A 21,318-nucleotide genomic window follows, 5' to 3' on the forward strand; every position below is an offset into this window, starting at 1 on the left:
AGATGGTTGTTAAAAAAAGGGGATGGTGAAGTTTTGTCAGTTCAGTAGTGTTGTTAGAAAAGAAAAGAATTAAGACAAAAGAACACTCATTATTTGTACAATAAATGCAATGGGAAACTCTTAACGTCAAACATCGAAGAACCACTTGAAGTTAGTGAATATGTTACTTTTTGCATTGATAATGACCTTGGATTGATCTGGACCCCAAAAATGGGCTTTGTGTGGGCCCAAGTCTGAAATCAACATGTTGAAGGCTCAGCTTAATGGTGAGTTTGAGATGAAGAATCTTCAGTATTGTGGTACTTGCGAAATTATTGTATTTGGCAAAGGAAATTCATTGGAACGCTTCAGTATGCAAGCATCAAAGCTGTGAGTACTCCATTGGCAGCCTACTTCAGACTTTTTGTAGGATTCTCACCATGGACTAAGGAGGTGGTGGAGCACACGTCTTGCATTCCTTATGCTAGTATCATGTATGCTATGGTGTGCAGTGGGCCGGACATTTCACATGTGGTTAGTGTATTGAGCAGATACGTGGATAGACCTTGGAAGGTCCATTGGCAGACTGTGAAAAGGATATTGCGGTACTTGCAAGGCACTGCAGATGTTGGTAGTCTATGATAGATGCAATGGCAATCCTGGGAGTGTTGTCGGGTTTGTTGATTCGGATTAGGTCGGATTTGGAGCATCTTCCTTCTCTTTACTATGCTAGAGATCTTGATAGGAGGAGGTACCTGGCAAGATATGTCTTCACTCTTTGTGGGAGTGTGATCAGTAGTTGGAAGGCAACTTTGTAGTCTGCAGTTGCATTGTTTACAACTGAGGTGGAGTTCATGGCAGCAACAAAGGCAGTGATGGAACCTATATGGCTGAAAGGTTTGGTCGGTGATCTCGTCTTGCCGCATGATGGTTTGACTGTGTTTTGTGACAGCCAAAATGCCATACATCTGACAAAAAATAGATGTTTCATGAGAGGGCCAAGCACATTAATGTCAGGTTGCACTTCATCAGAGATGTGATTGCATATGGTGTTATTGCAGTGATGAAGATTGGGACAACAGAGATACGATGTCTAAGGTAATTCCTACTATCAAGTTCAGACATTGTTTGGACTTGATTGGCGTTTGCAGTTGCTGAGGCCCTTAGGGGAATGTGACAGAGGTGAAAGGAGTAGCTAGTATTGTGGAGCTTGGCGAAATTCGAGCCAAGGTGGAGATTTGTGATGTTATGGCCCGAATTTTGTTTTGGCCCTGGTCGCTATGCGCCTTGGTTTCAAAGTGGAAAATGGGTTTTGTGAGGTTTCTCTGATATCACAAAACCCCTTGACTGCCTTTATACCTGGCAACATTATACTAACACTCTTATTTAATGAGGTAAAAGTTTGTGTAGTGGAACATTTGTGGATATATCTTGACAATAATTTGGGAGCTGTGAAGTTAAAAATTGTAGGATGAAATCAGGTTAGCTTTTATGGCAAGACTGTTGACAAATTCCACCTGTTTTGGTCTATTGTGCAAGAATCCAATGGTTTCTTTCTTTTGGATGGCATAACATGTATAAAGTTGAAGTTCCTGGAGGAAATTATAACTCAACCCTACTGTTCCCGGTGTTTGAGCCCGAGCTTTTCATCTTCTAGATTTTAATATTATCCCGCATAATTTTCTACTTCTGGACTTTCTTTTGATTGAAGGGGCTCTTGGTAGAAACTACAACTCCATGCACTGTTTTGGATCATCAGTGTATAATATAACATTAATTCTTTGTATTTTCTTCATTTTATATTCTCTAATCATGTTGCAAGAGCTTCTCCTATTTAAAAAAAAAGGCTTGAGTTATAATATTTTCTTCTGATTTTCTTGTGCTTAGGGGGAAGTTGGCTGGCACTGATTGGGAAATGGCCACCACGAATGATGGTAAACGATATTACTACAACACTAAAACAAAGGTAATGTTGATTAATTTATGCATTCCTTCTATTTGCTTTCTTTAGATGGATTCTATTGCATATATATATTTTTTTATTTTAATGAAAATCCATTTCATTTATACGTATTTAATGTAGAATCGACTTTGTTTGATAATGATTGTTTTCTACCTGATGTTCTTGTTACAAATTGTTTTAGTATGTTGTGGTTGTTATATATGACAGAGCTGGGTGCTGGGAGACTAACATAAAAGGGGAATAGATGCAATCTGAGATTCGAAACCAAAATCTCCAAGAATCAATATTTTAATTCTGTGTTAGATAACCAGTTACCGAAAAGCTTAAGTTGGTAAGGATTCGACCCAACATTTTACAATAGGCTCTCGAATTCTTTATCCAGCAGTCCTGTCTCATACGTGGAGAGAATAGAGACAAACAAATAGGTAGAAATGATAGGGTCCCTATTGTATAAATGAATTGAATTGTCTAAGGGGTGAGAACTTATAAACAAATAGACGTATAGACCACTATTTGTTATGGAATAAATCTTGCGATTTTTGTCATTTCTCACAAAATCCCTCACATAGTTAAAGGTGTGCCTAGGCTCCAAAAAAAAACCCCAGGCTCGTCAAAGCTCAGCTAGAGCGCCTCAACCTACTACAGCCAGGCCCCTTTAATCAGGCTCACATAAAGCGCTCAGGCTCATGCTTTTTAGTAGGCTCCAGGCTCAAAAAAGGCGCGCCTTGTAATCATTTATTTATATCATTTTATTTTTACTTAATGACTACTAAATTAAAAGGTTCTATACCATATATCGTATTGTTTAACCTTATGAAATATTTGACAAAATTCATAAATTTATGATTCACTACTTATATTAAGTGCAATTACTGCTTATGAATATATATAATAATATATTTTTAAATATGCATTATTATATACATGCACCTTATTTCGATCACGCTTGCGCCTTGTGCTTAGGCTCCAGAAGGCCTTTGGCGCCTTAGTGCGCCTTGAGCCTTTAACAACTATATTCCCTCATGCATCCCATCATTAAGGAGCGACTAGAGGTAGACAGATGGACATAATTGACGTGTACATACACGGTCGCTTAGGGGGAGATCAATATGTTACCCTCCTAAGTCCCTCCTCGGGGGGAGAGTCTACCCCACCCGCTTGATACTTCGATAGTTGCTTTGAAGCCCCCCTTGCTTAAGCGTCTGTTAGTACTTCATATGGGTTCGAGTCCTTCTGAGATGTCTACTAAAGATCAGAAATTGTTGAAGAGACAATAGGATCCTTGTATCCTGGTATATATATATTTATTTAGTGGAATATGGTAGAACATGCTGATTCCGTTCTGTTGAATATCTCCATGGAGTTAGATAGGTTTGAAAACGATTAATAAAACATTTCATTTATTAACTTTATCGACGTTGAATAATAGCTCAGCTACACTACCACTACTTTATAAAAACATATTTAATCGTTTTCCTTTATTTGGGAATAAAAAATAAAAAAAATCATTGATTTGGGGATGTCCTGACTTAAGTCATTTAGTCTTTGTTTACCCATTAGTATGTTTATGCTACTCTGAAATTGTATTAAATATGAAACAATATAGTACAAATGAATAAGTAGGGGCAAACCATAGTCGTTAAAGGCGGGCCTAGGCTCCAAAAAAGCCCCAGGTTCAGCAAGGCTCAACTAGAGTGCTTCACCTTACTACGGGCCAGGCTCCTTCAATCAGGCTCACATAAAGCCCTCAGGCTCACACTTTTTAGTAGGCTCCTGGCTCAAAAAGGGGCGCACCTTGTATTTTTTAATCATTTATTCTTATCATTTTCTTTTTTACTTGATGACTAGTAATTAATAGGTTCTATATCATATACGATATATCGTATTGTTTAACCTTATGAAATATTTGCAAAAGTTCATAAATTTATGGTTCACTAATTACATTAAATGCAATCACTGCTTGATTATGAATATATTTAATAATATATGTTTAAATATGCAGTATGTGCCTTACTTCGATTAGACTCGAGAAGCCCTTTGGCGCCTTAGTGCGCCTTGAGCCTTCAACAACTATGGGACAAACCCCTAAAACAAAACCCAGGCCCTAACTGAAGGGAACAAAATAGCAAAGCTAAATCAAGAAAATATCTTGGAGGCATACCCCCAAGAGATCCATCACTTCCCACAAAATGCATTTAACTAACTCACTAGACTCTCTGTGAATTGATGTATGTAACCTCTTATTCCTTTCCTCCAAAGAAAGAATATAGTGTCAGTAAACAACAACAAAAACATCTTGTTCTTGCCACCCTTTGCTGGAAACTGCTGGTTGAAAAACACAGCCATCTCATGAATAGAAGCTCTCCTTTGTGGATTCCAATTGCATAACTCAGAAAGATCAGTCCACACCTTCCAAGAATAATTACAACAGCAGAATATATGATCACTAGTTACTTCATTTCTCAAGCAGAGTGCACATCTTGAAGCCAGAGATATCCCTTTACTTTGCAGACAAGAACTTGTGAGGATAGCATTTGCAGTGTCAAAACAGCATGGATAGACCAGCTAGGCATACCACCATTCCAGCATAAACTAGACCAAAAGACATCTTGTTCTTTTGTTCTGCAAGCCTCCCAAGCATTTTTGAAAGTGAAGACTGGAAGAATTCCATTGTAACTGGTTAACGCCCCCATATATCTTATAGCCCTTAAGAATTGTAGAACCTCTTGGCTACATTCAGAAAATTTTGAATCATCGCAATGTTGATCTGCAATGAAATCACCCAATGATACCATTCTATTTCTACTTAGATTTCTTAAACTTCTAAACTGAAAAACCTTAGTCAAACTGCACGTATCATATTCTTTTTTACTAAAGAGTGTGGGAATAATTACTTATCTAGATCTGAATTCAGGACCTTTGTAATCAAATTTTTGCAATCATGTTAGAGAACCATTTGTTCCTAAAGTTGTGCTTTTAAGAAATGTCTTTTTTTTTTTTTTTTTCATCGTATGTCAATCGTTAATTCAATTTTATCTTCCTTTTTCTGAACATGTTAAAATCAAATTGGTTTTAGTTTATTACTCTCCCTAGCTGTCAGACTCTTTGAGTTAGTGGACATTGGATCCAGCTGCTGAAAAGCTTGGGGAGGATATAGTAGAATCAGAAACCACAAAGATGATGTAGAGGCCTGGTACCATATGGAAGGAGCTGCTATTCGTTCCATATGGATAGAGAGAAACAATTGTCTATTCTGTAACTCTTATCTGGGTGTTGTGCCTTTTAGTAACTCTAGTATTGATGCTTTAGACTTTTCTCTTTCAAAAATGTTGTTGTTTCTCTACCTTATATGGATCCAATGGGATTAGAAACTTCCTGATAGTTTCTTTGATTCTTGACCTTTGTACATATGGAGGTATGCCTTCCTTTATACCTGTACGTTTCTTTTGGTTTAATTTACATACTTATTAAGGGATGATGTGTTCACTGTATCTTTTACCTTTCCCCTTAGTCGCCGGAGTCTTCCACTCTGGTTACCTTTTCTGATCAACCTTTTTTTTTTTCCTCTTGCCTTTTTCTTATGAAATCGTTCCTGGAAGTTGCAAGGTTGCCTCAAATCTTTCAGGGGGGTACCGTCAAGATTGCTAAACCTCATAGAGGTCCTATTTATCTGGACGATGATCCCATTGAGAGATGCAGGGATGACCTTAGTGTTGACTTTAAGAGAGAATCAAAACAAGAGTAAAGTACAAGAATATGAAGGAGAGAAAAAGAGAGGGAGATGGGGAAAGAAAGAGAGAATGAAAGAATACTTTTGTCCTTCCGCCACATTCTATTTATAGTAACAAGTTTTAGAAATTAAACATAAGCACCCAACATTATGTAAGTAATAACAAATAAGCCCCCTACAACACTCCCCTCAAGATGGTGCAAAGATATCTATCATGCCCTTAGTCAAAACATCGAAGCTTTTCCTTGATGAAGTGTCGATCAACTTCAATGTGCTTTGTCATGTCATGTTGAACTGGATTGTGGGTAATGCTAATAGCAGCCTTGTTGTCACAATACAACTTCATTGACTCGCGAACAGGATAACCCAATTCATCCAACATTGTTCATAGCTATAACAACTAACAAACTCCATGTGCCATGGATAAGATTTCAGCCTCTGCACTAGATCTAGCTACTGCAGACTATTTTTTGCTTCGCCATGAAACAAGATTACCTCCGACAAATGTGCAATATCCTGAAGTAGATCGTCGATCTATCACAGATCCAGTCCAATCAACATAAGTATAGGCTTCAACATGCAAGTGGCCATGACGGAACAATATCCCTGTACCAGGTGAACCCTTGAGGTAGCGAAGAAGAACATGATGAGCTGCCTCAAGATGAGGTGTACATGGAGGATGCATAAAACAACTAATCACACTAACAACGTAGGCAATATTTGGGTGAGTGATATGTAAATCAGTTTCCCAACCAATCGCTCAAATCTTCCCACATCATTTAATGGGTCTCCATCCACATCATAAGCCTTTGGTTATGTTTAATGGGAATATCAATAGGTTTAGCTCCAAGCCTGCTGGTTTCAGCCAACAAATCTAATACATAATTTCGTTTAGAAATGAACACCTCTTTGTTGGACCAGCACACCTCGATGCCAAGAAAGTATCTCAATGATCCGAGGTCTTAAACCTCGAACTCTGTCCCCAAGAATGACTTCATTCGATGAATCTCTTCTGGATCATTTCCAGTGGTAACAATATCAACATATACAATAAGAGCAGTGGTGCAGCCCTATTGCTTCTTGATGAAGAGAGTGTGATCTGTCTGACTCTGTGTACCCTACTCTTTTCATAGCAATGTTGAACCTCTCAAACCAAGCACGCGGCAACTGCTTTAACCCATACAAGGCTTAATTAGTTTGCACAGTAGATTATGATCATCGGCAAGCTTAGACCCTGGTGGCATAGTTATATACACCTCTTCCTCCAAGTCATCATTAAGGATAGCATTCTTTACATCCAACTGATGTAAAGGCCAATTCAAATTAGCTGCCAAAGAAAGGGCACATATAGAGCTTATCTTGGCAAATGGAGTAAGTGGTTCAAGATAATCAATCCCATAGGTCTGAGTGAAGCCCTTCGCAACTAACCGGTCTTTATATCTCTCAATTGTTCCGTCTGCATGATTCTTTATTGTGTAGACTCATTTGCAGCCTACTGGTTCCTAGGTAATGAAACTATATCCCAAGTAACATTCTTCTCAAGGGCCTTCATCTCCTCAAGCATGTCTTCCTTCTATGGAGTTTGACTGAGAGCATTTGAAACACTAGAAGGAACAGAAATAGAGGGAGATACACATAGTGAAAACACGATATGTTGGAGATAAGGCATCATAGGATACAAACTGAGATATGGAATGTCTTGTACAACTACGAATACCCTTATGATAGGCAATAGGGACATCAATATCAACAGGAACACTATTGGGAAAAGAATGAGGAGTGTTAATGTCAATTGAGGGATTGCTTGGATCGAGGGAGACTTTTTGGTCCTAAGGTGAGTCAATGACTTGTTTTGTCCTCCTAGTATAGACAATTGGCTGTTGTTTTTGAAAACTTGCTACTCTTTTTCAATAATAAAACCACTCGCAGTAGCACGAGTCCTTGTAGGATAAGGCTACGTAGAGGGTGTCGAACCACGGAGACTGCAAAGTTTATGGCCGTTACGTTCTTAAGACTACTTTTGGTTTAATTCGAAAATGGATGATTGTTTGGTTGATCTTCTTCCTAAAAGAAATGCAATTAACTATTTAAAACAGAAATGAAAAGAAATTGATGATACAAATGAGAGATAAACGGCTAGGGAATTGACTTCACCACTCTCTTATAACTATGGCTAATCGTATTTAACATGGGAGAATTCACTTTTTGCATATCTGTGATTCGTGTGGAGTCAAGCTCACAACGGAATCGCCAAGAAGATGAATGCACGCACAATTCAAGAACTATGAATAACCCATATTTGGTGGGTACGAATCGTCTACCTAACTACGTTACTCTAAGGCATAGTACAACTTGTTTTCCTTAGGTATGTCCTATCAAAATTCTTACAAAGCACGCCATGGAAACGATTGTATAACCTTCAGTCTCATTGTCACTATAAGAATGATTCAAGTTCAATCAAGACAAAAGATTTCGCAGACAAGAAAAGGGTTTCATCAATAATGATTACAAGCATTGAAATCAATTACAAAAGCATTACACTTGTAAAATGCTAGGTTATACAATTTACTATACATATACATAAATTCTCCCAAATGAAAACACAATCAAACCATAGTTACTTGTAGAGGGCTATATCAACTCCCTCGTGAAGAGATTAGTTGCTCATAGACAAGGTGGAAGCCTCATGCTTAAAGAGAACACCCTCTCCAAGCTTGCCTCCATTCTTTGGTCTTCAAGCCCTAACTTAATATTTCTCTCTCAAGAACTCTCCCTAACCAAGAATATTTCTATACGAATGATATCCCCTTCTATATGCTCAAATGTGTGGTAAAAAAGGGCCAAATTCGTGCCCAAGGTCTGTACATGAGATCCACAAAAAGGTGAAAAGCAAGTTTGCTTTTCAACAACTTTGCCAACTAGGCAATGAGGGTGGACGACTGGTTGTAGAGTGTGTTGGCCTTGCCTTGCGCGTGCTTGTGTGTGTCTTGAAGCTGCATTGGTGCACATGGGCGATTGATTGCTCAAACCACAACTTTCTATTTTGGGAGACAAATTCTGAGGCCAATGAAGACGATCGGTCGCAGCTTCTATGCTATGAGAGGGCGACCGTTCGAATGTTGGTGGATGGCCTAATTTGCTCTTGGGCTTGAATTGCTTTGGCCCAATGATCTTGTCTTCAATTAGGCCCAGAAATGACCATGGTCTTGGTCCAAGTAACTTGAAGTCTTCACCGGAACTTGCTTGGAGAGAAGCATAATTTGATGGCCCGAAGTTCCCGATTCTTCTCAATTTTGAGGATAATTACTTGAAAATAGAAAAAACATGAAAACAACATAAAGTATAAAATAAATCTAACTGGAGGGCTAACATATGCAAATTGAAGGACTTGAATGTGCAACATTCGACGCTTATCAGTAGATATAGACACCTTAGTAAGAAGCTCCCCCTGAATGGGAACCTCCCTTTGAATGGGAACAGGCAAAGGAAGGGGGCATTCCCTCTGAATGGAAGACATATTCTCTACATGAATAGTAGTGTCTCCCCTTGTAGAGAATCCCGAGCGAAAAAAAAAGGAACAGACTAAGAATGTAACATCCATGGAGACAAACTGACGACGAGATGTAGGGTTACATTTTAAGAAGTTGGCCTCGCGTTCAGTAAATACAAGCCATTGTCCTCACGTCCACTCCCAATCATCTTCCCTGTGTCCAAGTCCCGAAAGACACAGTGAGATTGAAAAAAGGGTCCACTACAATTCAAGCCTTTTGTAACGTGACTGACAAAAAGGAGGTTATTTGTAAACTTTGGGACATGAAGAACAAAGGATAAGGTAAGCTTAGGAGAGGTAGAAACAATGCCTTTCCCTGCAATGGAGAAGAAGGCGCCATCAACCACTCTAACTTTATACCTACCATAACATAAACAAATGCCATACCAGTCATGTGATCAGTGTCTCCTGAATCAGGTGGCCCACTAGATAATGTTGAAACCTGATGTGCTAAATGAAAGGTACTTGTCTGAGCAAAGTTAGATGTGGAAGTGGAGGTATTTTAAGCTAGCAATTGTCTAAGAGCATTAATTTCAACACCGGAAATGGAACTCGGTGGCCTTGAGAAGGCATGACTAGGCTCATGTGCTGCAACATGTGCCGTAGATAACCCCTTAAATGAACCGGGCCTTGGACTAGCATTTGTATGAGCAGGAGCTGGAGTTGGGCGACCATGTAGATTCTAGCATGATTCCCTGTGTGATGCGTATGCCCACAATGATCATACTTCAACCCTTTTTTATCATCATGCTTCCCTCCTTTTGGAGGGTTGGGTTTGTTCCATTGTTGTGTGGCATGAGTAGACCTTTCAGATAATGGTACTTCTGGATCAGACTTCGTGTATACAACTACAGACATAACCTTCATTCTACTCTCCTCAACCTGGATATAGGAACCACATCTCTAACAGAAGTAGGGGTTGGATGGATGCCTGCCTAACACTTGTACTCTTGCATGCTCGTATTTCGGATGCACACCACCCAAGAACTCATAGATTCAATTCCTTTCTACTATAGCTCGAAATGTTTTAACATCAGATGCATACACATGTATGTAGTCTTGGTAGTGATATAACTCTTCCCATTTACCTGTAGAGTGTGGTAATATGTAGCAACAGTTTGGTCTTCCTGCTTGAATCTTGAAATCTCTTGTTGAAGCTCATACAGTTTTGCCAAATTACTAATTGAGGAATATGCCTCTTTCATAGCATCCCATAGCTCTTTAGCTATTTTCACAGACAGAAACCCCTTGCTGATCTGTGGCAACATTGACTGTAACAACCAGGAAGAGGTGTCCCAGTTGTAGTATTTGAGATGTGTTTTGGTTTGTTTTCAGGCTATCTCTGGTCTGAAAGTCAATGTGGGTAAAAGTGTGCTTGTCCTTGTGGGGGAGGTGCAGGATGTGGATTCTCTGGCTGCTGCTTTAGGCTGTGGGACGCAACGCTTCCCTATTTCTTATTTGGGTCTACCGCTGGGGGACTCGGCAAAGAGGGTGGGAAGTTGGGACCCAGTGATTGAGCAGGTCGAGAGAAGATTGGCTGGTTGGAAAAAGCAATATCTCTCCAAGGGTGGAAAAGTCACGTTAGTGAAGAGTGTTTTGTCAAGCCTTCCAACATACTTTCTCTCGCTTTTTAGGATTCCAGCCTCTATTGTGGGAAGACTGGAGATGCTCCAACGGAATTTCCTTTGGGGGGGTCGTGGGGAGGAGTTTAAATATCATCTTGTCAAATGGGATCAGGTTTGCAAGCCTCTTCAGCTTGGTGGTCTCGGAATTAGAAGACTGACCCTTTTTAATAATGCTCTTCTAGTCAAGTGGCTTTGGAGGTTCGACAGTGAAAGACATAGATTATGGAGAAAGGTTATTTCTTGTCGTTTTGGGGAGGAGAGTGGGGGGTGGTCAGCTAGGCCTGTTAGGGCTGCTTATGGTGTGGGGGTGTGGAGGTCCATTGGGAAGGGGTGGGATGAATTCTCCAAACACATTAGATTCAGAGTTCGGGATGGAAGATTTGTCAGGTTTTGGGAGGATTCCTGGTGTGAAGATAGGCCTTTGGCTCTGTTGTTTCCAACATTGTTTAGGATTGCTGTTGACAAACATGCTATGGTTGCTGACTACTATCGTCTTGATAGCGGGACGTTGTCTTGGGATGTGCGATTCAGGCGACCTTTTCAGGATTGGGAGTTGGATGATGTCACTGGCTTGTTGGCCCTTTTGTATAGACAGGAATTGGATGGCACTGGTGTGGATTCCTTGTTTTGGGTGCCTTCTTCTAATGGGATGTTCTAGGTCCGGTCATTCTTTGTGCGCCTCTCTGGGTTTCATGGGTTGCCCTTCCCGTGGAAGACGGTGTGGCTCTCGAAGGCGCCCCTTAGGGTGGCCTTTTTTGTATGGACTGCAGCTTGGAGTAAGATTCTGACTTTGGACAATTTACGGAAGAGAAGACATATCATTGTTAACCGGTGTTGTCTTTGCAAGTGTTTTGGGGAGTCCGTGGATCACCTTCTGTTGCATTGTCCTGTTGCTTATGAATGTTGGAGTCTTTTGCTTGGTTTGTTTGGCGTCCATTGGGTCATGCCTCAGACTTCTCGAGGATTGCTAGATATCTGAAGGGGCCAATGGGTGGGGGCTCAGGCTAGAGACTTCTGGAGGGTGACCCCTCTTTGCGTTTGGTGGAGTCTTTGGAAAGAGCGGAACAGAAGATCTTTTGATGGGAAGGAGTCCTCTATTGGAGAGCTGAAATTTTCTATTATTTGTACCCTTTTTTGTTGGGGTTGGGGCAGGGATTATTCTTCTTTAGAGGACATTGTGGACTTTTTGGGTTCTTTGTGGTCATAGATACTTTTTGTGTATATCTCGGGACGCGTTCCCCTTTTGAACGCTTTCTAATACATTTTACTTATCAAAAAAACAGAAGAAGAAATTATTCACACTCCATGTCATAACTATTGTATTATTCACACTCCACTCTTTGAATTTAGGATTGCTCTTGGAGGGAAACATGACAGTCCCTTCAATATGATTGATCATCCTACGACCAGTGATATGCATACGAGTAAATTGAGCCCACTTCATCTCATTCAGCCTAACAGTCGTAATACAAAGGCCTAGATGGTGATCAGTACTACCTCCCAACACTGGAGTCAAACTAGGAGAATACCCAAGTTCTTTTGAAGTCACCTATGAGCCAGATATTTTATCAAACAATTTCTGGGTATACACTCTTCAGAAACAAAACAACAAAATATGTAGAGAACCACATCTTTTAACACACAAACAACTTCAACTAGAGAGATTACCGTCTCCTAAGATGCATAAAAAAGTGACCACACAGTCACCACACAAACCCTAGAAAGCAACAAAGTAGACCATATCAATATCGTGAACGACGAAGAAAAAGGCGTTGTTGCAGAACCACGCGAACATGACAAATACACTGATCGAGACTGCAATCGATCAAAAGGAGGTCCAAACAAATCCCATCTTAGAATCTCTTCAAAACCCTTCACACCCACTAGACTTGCCCTTGGTTTCAACTACACACCGAGAGCTTTACAAACCATGCTTTGATACCATGTTGACTTTAAGAGATAATAAAAACAAAAGTAGAGTACAAGAATATGAAGAAGAGAAGAAAGAGGAGAGAAAAAAAAGAGAGAGATGGGGGAAGAGAGAGAGAATGAAAAAATACTTTCGTCCTTCCACCACATTAGCTTTAGAAATTACACATAAGCACCCAACATTATATAAGTAGTAACAAATTAACCCCTGACAACACTTAGGTCATGTTTGGTGGGTAAATTTGATAAAGAAGTTAGAGATAGGGTTCCAAATTGCTAAATGGGCCTCTTGTATCTGGCGTATTTCTTGTGGAGGTTGTGTGTCGCCGTTGATTCTTTCCTCCTTTTTGTCTTCCTTCACATGCAAAGGCTAGTACGGTGTTGAAGGAGGGACGAGACAGAGGTGATGCCACACTTCGTGGCTGTCTGTTGTTTGAGTGGGTTGCTTGGGGGTACTGAGGGAGAAGGGTTTGAAGAAGGTTTTGTTGTACGGTCTTCCAGTTCACCTATGGTGCCATGCACTTTTGTGATAGTCGGAGATTTGTGCGGTGGGTTCATATGGGTGAAAGCAGACTTTGTCCTCCGGATATCTTCATCCATTATGACCGTCTGTGTTGCAAGTTTTGTTATGGGAAGAGACTCATCCCGAACTCATGCCAATGACTAAGAGTTTGGAAGGAGGAAGATTGGTGGAAGATGATCTCGAAGGGTCCAAAAGAGGTTGAAGAGTTCTAAAGGTCGAGGGATGATCTCAAAGGGTCCGAAAGGGGTCGAAGAGTTCTAAAGGTGGAGGGATGACCGGAAGTTGTAGTGGGATTGAAAGCTTGTTTCCATTAAACGTGAGAGTTTGCAGAAGATTGATGGAAGAAGTAGATCAAGTGCGATCCACGCACGTAGGATGCATGAAAGGAGGATTCTTGGTCTGTGGAATGGGACACATGTTTGGTGTAGAGCAAAGGAGAGTAATGGGTTGGATGCAACTGGCATCCACCACTCATCAATTCAAAATCTCAGAGCTTGTGACCAAGAGATTTCCACTTTACTTCTGTCAAGGTTGGGCTGGATCCAGTTTTCATTGGTCCAAATAGAGAGGCTTTTAATGTTGATGGGGCCGAAAAGAAGTCCATTCATGATTATGTTTCAAGAGGATTGGGCCTTTATTCTTTCAATGGGCTTTGTTTAAGTAACCGTTTTGGGCACGAGAATACTCGTGTGTCCTTCATAAGCAATCATTTTGGGCCAATTCATAAGGGCTCAAACGATTCTGTTGGTTCTCTTCAAAATGAGAATACTCATGGGTCCTTTATAAGCAACCATATTGGGCAAAGCATAAGGGCCCAAACGATTGGCCTTCCGCTGATTCTTTTCATCATAATGCCAGCAACAATTGCTCTCTTCCTCTAGGTCATCAACATAGAACGCAGAGAACTTAGAACCGACTGATGGTCAAGGAGGGATAAACAAAAGTGGGTTGTGGCCAATTCAAATGCCATTGAGTTGGGTAATTCCACAAATCTGGATTCTTGGAGCTTTCCTTCTGCTTCTTTTGCTTCTACTCCTTCGTGGGGTGTTGAGGAGATCTATCTGGATGTTGTGACGGAGGTCTGTTTGGAAGAGAAGATTGAGGAGGTTTCTTATCTGACTGGGCACTCTAGGATGTTGGTTTGCGTTGCAAAAGACAAGTCCAACATTGTGGAGCCATTTGATGGAGTAAATATTTGTGTGGGGCGTGATATCCAGTTTTGTATGAGTGACGAGTCTGCAGCGATTCTGGTTAAGGAGCTCCAGTTACATTAGGCTTTGAAAGGGCTTAATTGTTTATCGGTTGATGGATCGGAAGCGAAGTATGATGATTCTGAAGGAGATATAGGTACCCCGTTGGCTGGCAGTTTTGCATCAACTTCTGTTTTGGGTGATTGGGATGGGTTGTCGGGTTCCTCAACAGGTGGGGACACGGGGATTGTTTGATGGAGGGGAGTTAGTTTTCGGATGATGGCTTATTTGTTCCTTTGGCTGTGGTGGGTCCAGAGGTGGAGAGGGATGATTCAGTTGATGTTGTGAGAGGGGAGGGTGGGGTGGATGGGGAATGCAGGGAGGTGATGGTAAGGGATAATCCCGGGGTTGTGGGCAATCTCATTGGAGTGTCTTTTAAAGGCAAGACTTCTCAGGGTGTTGAAATGTTTCATGAAGTTAATTGCAACCAAAACACTTCTTGTGGGTTGTTGATGTGTTCTACATTTCATTTGTAATATATATATGTATATATATATTTATATATTTAAATTTTTTTTGAACTACTTGCTGTTTTGTGAGATGAGACATGATATGGGGCTATAAGAGAGAGGGAGGGGGTGCCATTTTAATACTTTTTGACTTTTTTTAACAGATTAATTTGAGTTGGAGAAAGGGAGTGAGATATACTGATGTTGATATTTATTTGACTTGTTGAGTTCAAAGAACAGATTAATTTGAGGTAGAGGGAGGAATGTCCCGAGATACTGCCACTTTTAAATTTGGACTTATTGTGTTCTATTAACAGATCAATTTTATGTTGAGAAAGGTAGATATATTGGACATATTATATTTTTGATTCGTTCAGTTCTTTTAGGAGATTATTTTTAGGTATAGGGAAATGGCATCATATAATGCATTTTCACATTTTTGACTTGTTGAGTTCTATGGACAGATTAAAATTAATTTTTTTGAGTTGATTTATTTTTGCAATTTTCAGATAAATCATAAAAAATATATAAAAGCTGATGGATTTATCTCTATATGTTTTTGACTATCTTTGTATGATTTATCATTATCCTTCATGATCATGCTTTTATGTTTTCATTATCATCAGTTGAGCAGCTGGCAGATCCCTACTGAGGTGACAGAAGGGAGAAAGCTGGATAGTGAAGCTTTTAAAGAACAATCAAAGTCAGTCCCAAACACTAATATATTAACTGAGAAAGGATCCTCTCCTGTTCGTTTGAGTGCTCCTGCTGTTAACACAGGTGGTCGTGATGCCACAGCTCTTAGAGCTTTAGGTGTGCCAGGATCATCATCTGCACTGGATCTGATAAAAAAGAAGTTGCAGGAGTCTGGAGCTCCTGTTACTTCCTCGCCTATTCCAGCTTTGTCTGGACAGGTTGCATCAGAACTGAATGGACCTAAATCAGCTGAGGCTATGAATAAGGGCCTGCAAAGTGAGAACAGCAAAGACAAGATAAAAGATGCTAATGGGGATGGTAACATTTCTGATTCCTCTTCTGACTCAGAGGATGTGGATAGCGGACCATCCAAGGAAGAGTGTATCATCCAATTCAAGGTATTTTTTTTTTTTTTATTTTTTATTTTTTTTATTTATTTATTTTTTTCTCTTGTATCCTTCGAAAGTTCTTTTAGTTTGACCCATCTATGTGGGATGAATTGTTTCTCTTTTCACCTAAATTTCAATTTCTGTTTTAAATTATTTTCCCCTTGTTATTGTAGGGAGAGCATGCATATTGGTCCTTGATTCCTGTTTACTTTATTTGCTGATCAAAATCATGCATCATTTTTCAGTCTTGCGAATTCCTTTAAAATATGTGAATACTAAGTTCTCTATCTCTTGTTGTTATTATAATATTTCCTTTTAATTGGAAAAAGAAGAAAAATGAGAGAATTGTGTAAAGACTTGAATGAGATTAATCACTCATTCATAGCTCTAGTATTTATAGATAAAAAGAACAAATGCCCCTATTACAAGAAAGGAAATTAATTAAAGAATATTCTAAAGCATAATGAAATCTCTGCTAATATGGTAAGTCATTCCATAAATCGTGGCTATCATATCTGCTAACACTCCCCCTCAAGTTGGTGCGGGGATATCTAAAACGCCCAACTTGGACAATGCATTCTCAAACACAATCTTGTTGACGTCCTTTGTAAGAATGTCTGCAAGCTATTGAAAGCTTGTGACAAATGGAGTGCAAATTTGACTAGCGATGATTTTCTATCGAATGAAGTGCCGATCAACAAATCAAAAATGTCTCCTCAGTCCATAAAAAATTAACAATGTCTCCTTAGACCATAACGAACTAATCATGTCTCCTCAGACCGTAAACAACCAACAATGTCTCCTCAAACCATTTCCCTTCATACACATGTTTAAAACATGTAGATGGAAGAATCAACAATGTCTTCTAAGACCATTCCCCTTCATACATATGTTTAAACAATGTAGATGAAAGAATCAATAATGTCTCCTTAGACCATAAAAGGAAACAACTGTCTCCTTAGACCATTTTTAAATGGGTGGTGCCAAACTCGCATAGCCCTTATTGAGGTTGGACCACCCTGCCTACCCGAAGCTTACCATATGGGCGATGTGACTATTCCCGAATGGGAGGTGCCGAACTCGCAATGCCCCCATTGCAGTCGAACCACCCTGGCTCTGATACCAAGAAGAAATATAAAAAGAAGAAAAATGAGAGAATTGTGTAAAGTCACTCATTCATAGCTCTAGTATTTATAGATAAAAGAGCACATGCTCATATCACAAGAAAGGAAATTAAATCAAATCTAAATCAAAGCTTATTCTCAAGCATATTCTATGGCATATTCTATAGCATAATCAAATTTCTACTAATACGGTAAGTCATTTCATAAATCGTGGTTATCATATCTGCTATCAGAAATCATCTCATTTAGGAAAAAAAAAATAGAGGATTGCCCTCCTTTGTATGATCTGTTTTTTCTTTCATCTCAAATGCTTCACCATAGACATAACTGGATCACTTTGTAAGCTTCTTTCTAGCTACTCTAAATTGTCTTCAGTAAGAAGAAGCGCTAATTGCTGAACTAGGCATCACTCAAAAAATACTCTAGGAGGTGAACATGTCCATAACAGGCAACAACAAAGTGACTTTCTCTTCATCCCATTTGCCATGCAAAACTAATAGACTATGATTTTCCTTCTCTTTAAACGTTTATCAATTGTTAAGATATTTTCTAGAAGTGCAGTCTGTCTATAGTAAGTTGGGGTAGCTTTTATCAAATTGCTTCCCAAGGGCTATGTCTAGAAATACATCATACATGTGTTGCATTACGACTTTTGCAAGGAAGGGATGAACCGCCGGCTATTGCCTTTGTGAGTGAAACTCTTTTTTTTATCTTATCCAATAGAATGGACGTATATGCTGGGGTTTCTTTATAGTAGAAAATTGCATGCATTTTCTATATGAATATAAAGCTACAATTTTCGTTAATTTTTTTGATAAGTAAAATGTATTAGAAAGCGTTCAAATGGGGAACGCATCCCAAGAGCTATACAGAAGCCAAAGTTAGAGACAAGGTCCTATGGACCCACCGAACCCAAAAAATCAATAAACTCATCAATGGATATACAATATTTCCCCAAAACCGAACAAAAAAGACAGCTAATAATATGAAACTTTAAAGCCCATGAGGAAGATTCTTCCCCATCAAAAGATCTTCTATTCCGCTCCTTCCATAAGCACCCCCAAACACAAAGGGGAACCACCCTCCAACACTCACGGGCTTGGCCCCCCACACTACAGCCTCGCCAAGAGTTAATCAGACCCCTTGAGGACCGAGGCATAACCCAATGGACGCCAAAAAGGCCAAAGATAAGGCTTTAACAGTCGTGAGCTACATGGCAATGCAAAAGAAGGTGATCCACAGACTCGTCACTCCACTTGCACAAACAACAACAATTAACTATAATCTGTGTTCTCTTTCTCAAATTATCCAGGGTCAAAATATTGCCCTAAACAGCAGTCCAGACAAAGAAGGCCACTCTGAGGGGAGCCTTGGATCGCCATTTTGTCTTCCAAGGGAAATTAGAACCATGAAAATCAAAGAGACAACAGAATAGGGAACGAACCTCGAATCTCCTATGAGAGGAAGGCACCTAAACTAGAGAGTCAATGCCACTACCATCCACCTCCTGTCCGTACAACAGCTCCAACAAACCTGAAACCTCATCCAATTCCCAATACTGAAAGGAACGCTGAAAACGCACATCGAGCCGATAACGGCCACCAAAGCATGTCTATCCACGACAATCTGGAAAAGTCTGGGAAAGGAACGAGCCAACGGGCAATCGCCACACCATAAATCCTCTTAAAACCGAACTCCCCTGCCATCCTGTACTTTGAATCTAATATGTTTAGAAAATTTATCCCATCCCTCACGAATGAATTTCCAAACACCCTCACCTCCAGTGAATCTGACCGGATCATAGGACCACCGGCCTCTCTCCTCCCCGTAGCATCACACAACAGCCTTCCTCCAAAGACGATGCCACTTACTTCCAAATCTCCACAACCACTTTCCTAGAAGAGCCCAGTTGAAAAGGGATAACCTCCTAATGCCTAGACCTCCCAACGGAATTGTCCCAACGAACAAGATGACACTTGAACTCCTCCCCCCGTCCACCCCAAAGGAAGTTCCGTTGAAGTCTGTCAATCTTGTCAACTATAGAGGTGGGAATCTGAAAAAGAGAGAGAATGTATGTAGGGCTCTGTTACATGGACTCTTCAAAAGTAGTGAAGTACCCGTGTCGGACACATATCATGGGATATGTGTCAGACACTTTTGGTTGGACACGTACTTAAAGCATATCCTATCATTTAATTACATTATATTATTTTTTTAAAATGAGTTAAATGCCTATATTAAGTGTCTAGAAAATAAAATAAAATAATTAATAAAATGAATATTTAGCCGTGTCCATGTGTCCTTCTGTTTGGAGGTTTGACACGTCCGATGCATGGATAAATACCCGTATCCGACACCTGTACCCGAGTTCGTGTAACATAGATGTACGGAGGCTCGACAACGTCTCTTCAAAAGAGTAACCTTCACTTCCTGCCCTTTGAAAGATACTCCTCCGTCTAACCAACCAGTCTCCTTTCAAATCGCTTAATCATAGGATCCCAACCTCCCACCCTCCTTAACGGAGCACCCAACGGCAAATCCAAATAGGAGATAGGAAAAGAGCCCACCCTGCACCCAAGTACTACAGCAAGAGATGCGGTGCCCTCAACCTCCCCTGTAGGGACAAGCATGCTCTTTTCTACATTAATTTACAAACCAGAAACTGCCTGAAAACAAACAAGGACACACCTCAAATATCTCAACTTGGACTCATCGGAATCACAGAAAACCAAGGTATCGCAAACAGTGAATGAGAGATCTCCATTTGATGATCCGAGTCTCTACCGACCCTAAAGCCCCTTATAAAACCTAGATCCACTGCTTTTCTCAACAACCTACTGAGAGCCTCCATAATAATAAGGAATAAAGATGGAGATAGAGGATCGGCCTATCTCAAACCTCGAGAGCTGCCAAAGAAACTCGTAGGAGATCCATCCACCAGAAGAGAGAATCTAACTGAAGAAATACAAGCCTCAATCCACCTCCTCCGTCTCTCTCCAAAACCCAACCTCCCAAGTAGATACAACAAAAAGCTCCAACTGATATGATCATACGCCTTCTCAATATCAAGCTTACACAAAACTCCCGGTTCCCCACTGCTCAGCCTAGAATCCACACACTCACTGACAATAAGAATTGAGTCAATAATTTGTTGACCACTAACAAAAGTGTTATGGGACTCTAAAATAACCCCATTCGGCACCTTCCTCATTCTCAAAGCAAGTACTTTAGCAATAAGCTTATAAATACACCCCACATGACTTATTGGTCTAAAATCCTTAACATTAGAAACTCCACCCTTCTTAAGGATGAGGGGGCTATGAAAGAACCGTTCAACGACTTCTCAAACTTCCTGTGAGAATAAAACTCTTGAAAAGTGCCCATAACCTTACTCTTAACCACATTCCAACTCTCCAACAAAACTCTCATAGTTCATTAATAATATAAATGGTTGGTTTCTAGTAGCGTTATAGAAATAAGGTGAGGCATAACTGGTTGAGAGAGAACTTCAGAGAAAAAGTGCAGCAAACAAAAATAGAACAAAATCCTCTTGCAACAGTAAGATAGACCAGAATAACCTAATTACTGGTGGAGCAAAATTTCTAAGTAAAATCTGAAAAAGCTTGAAGTATAGTTAAAAACATCTCAAAATTATACTTTAAATACTTCTTACAGTGGAGAGACCGTTGTCCCCCTTCTGTAATACAACTTCTAATGATTCTTAATTTCTCCTAGAATGACTTGTAGAATCCCCCTGAAGCTACATTTTTGGTTCCAACCTTAATTAATATTTTTAATAGAAACAAAGATGAACTTTGACTTCATTAAACTAAAAGACACTTTTCAAGGCACCATTCTTTATTTGTATAAATCCCTCCTCGAAGAAAACTCGTTGTTGTGTTTGAACTTATGAAACAATTTAATATGATCTATTAAAACCCGAATAAGGTTGCTCCATTGTGCTCTGGAGCTCACGGGTTCAAATAAAGGAAACAACCTCTCCTCATGCAGAGGTAAGGCTGTGTACATCTAACCCTCCCCAGACCGGTAGACCCCGCCATGGCGGGAGCTTCGTGGACTGGGTTTGGGCTTTTCTTTTTTAAATTAAAAA

At 40.0% G+C, this 21,318-nt stretch overlaps 1 protein-coding gene across 7 annotated transcripts in view; it reads left to right on the forward strand.

The window, feature by feature from the left end:
* Positions 1–21,318, forward strand: part of LOC132295583 (pre-mRNA-processing protein 40C) — a 130,547-nt gene that overhangs the window by 32,762 nt on the left and 76,467 nt on the right. For all 7 annotated transcript variants that reach the window (XM_059793885.1, XM_059793882.1, XM_059793881.1 and 4 more), the window contains 2 exons: positions 1,867–1,945; positions 15,625–16,092. In XM_059793885.1, the coding sequence (XP_059649868.1) occupies positions 1,867–1,945; positions 15,625–16,092 (547 nt within the window). The remainder of the gene's footprint in view (positions 1–1,866; positions 1,946–15,624; positions 16,093–21,318) is intronic.

Source organism: Cornus florida, unplaced genomic scaffold (assembly GCF_030987335.1).
Source record: "Cornus florida cultivar Cherokee Brave unplaced genomic scaffold, ASM3098733v1 CherokeeBrave_3.0.0_Hap2_Chr02, whole genome shotgun sequence".
In the NCBI taxonomy this organism is placed as follows: domain Eukaryota; kingdom Viridiplantae; phylum Streptophyta; class Magnoliopsida; order Cornales; family Cornaceae; genus Cornus; species Cornus florida.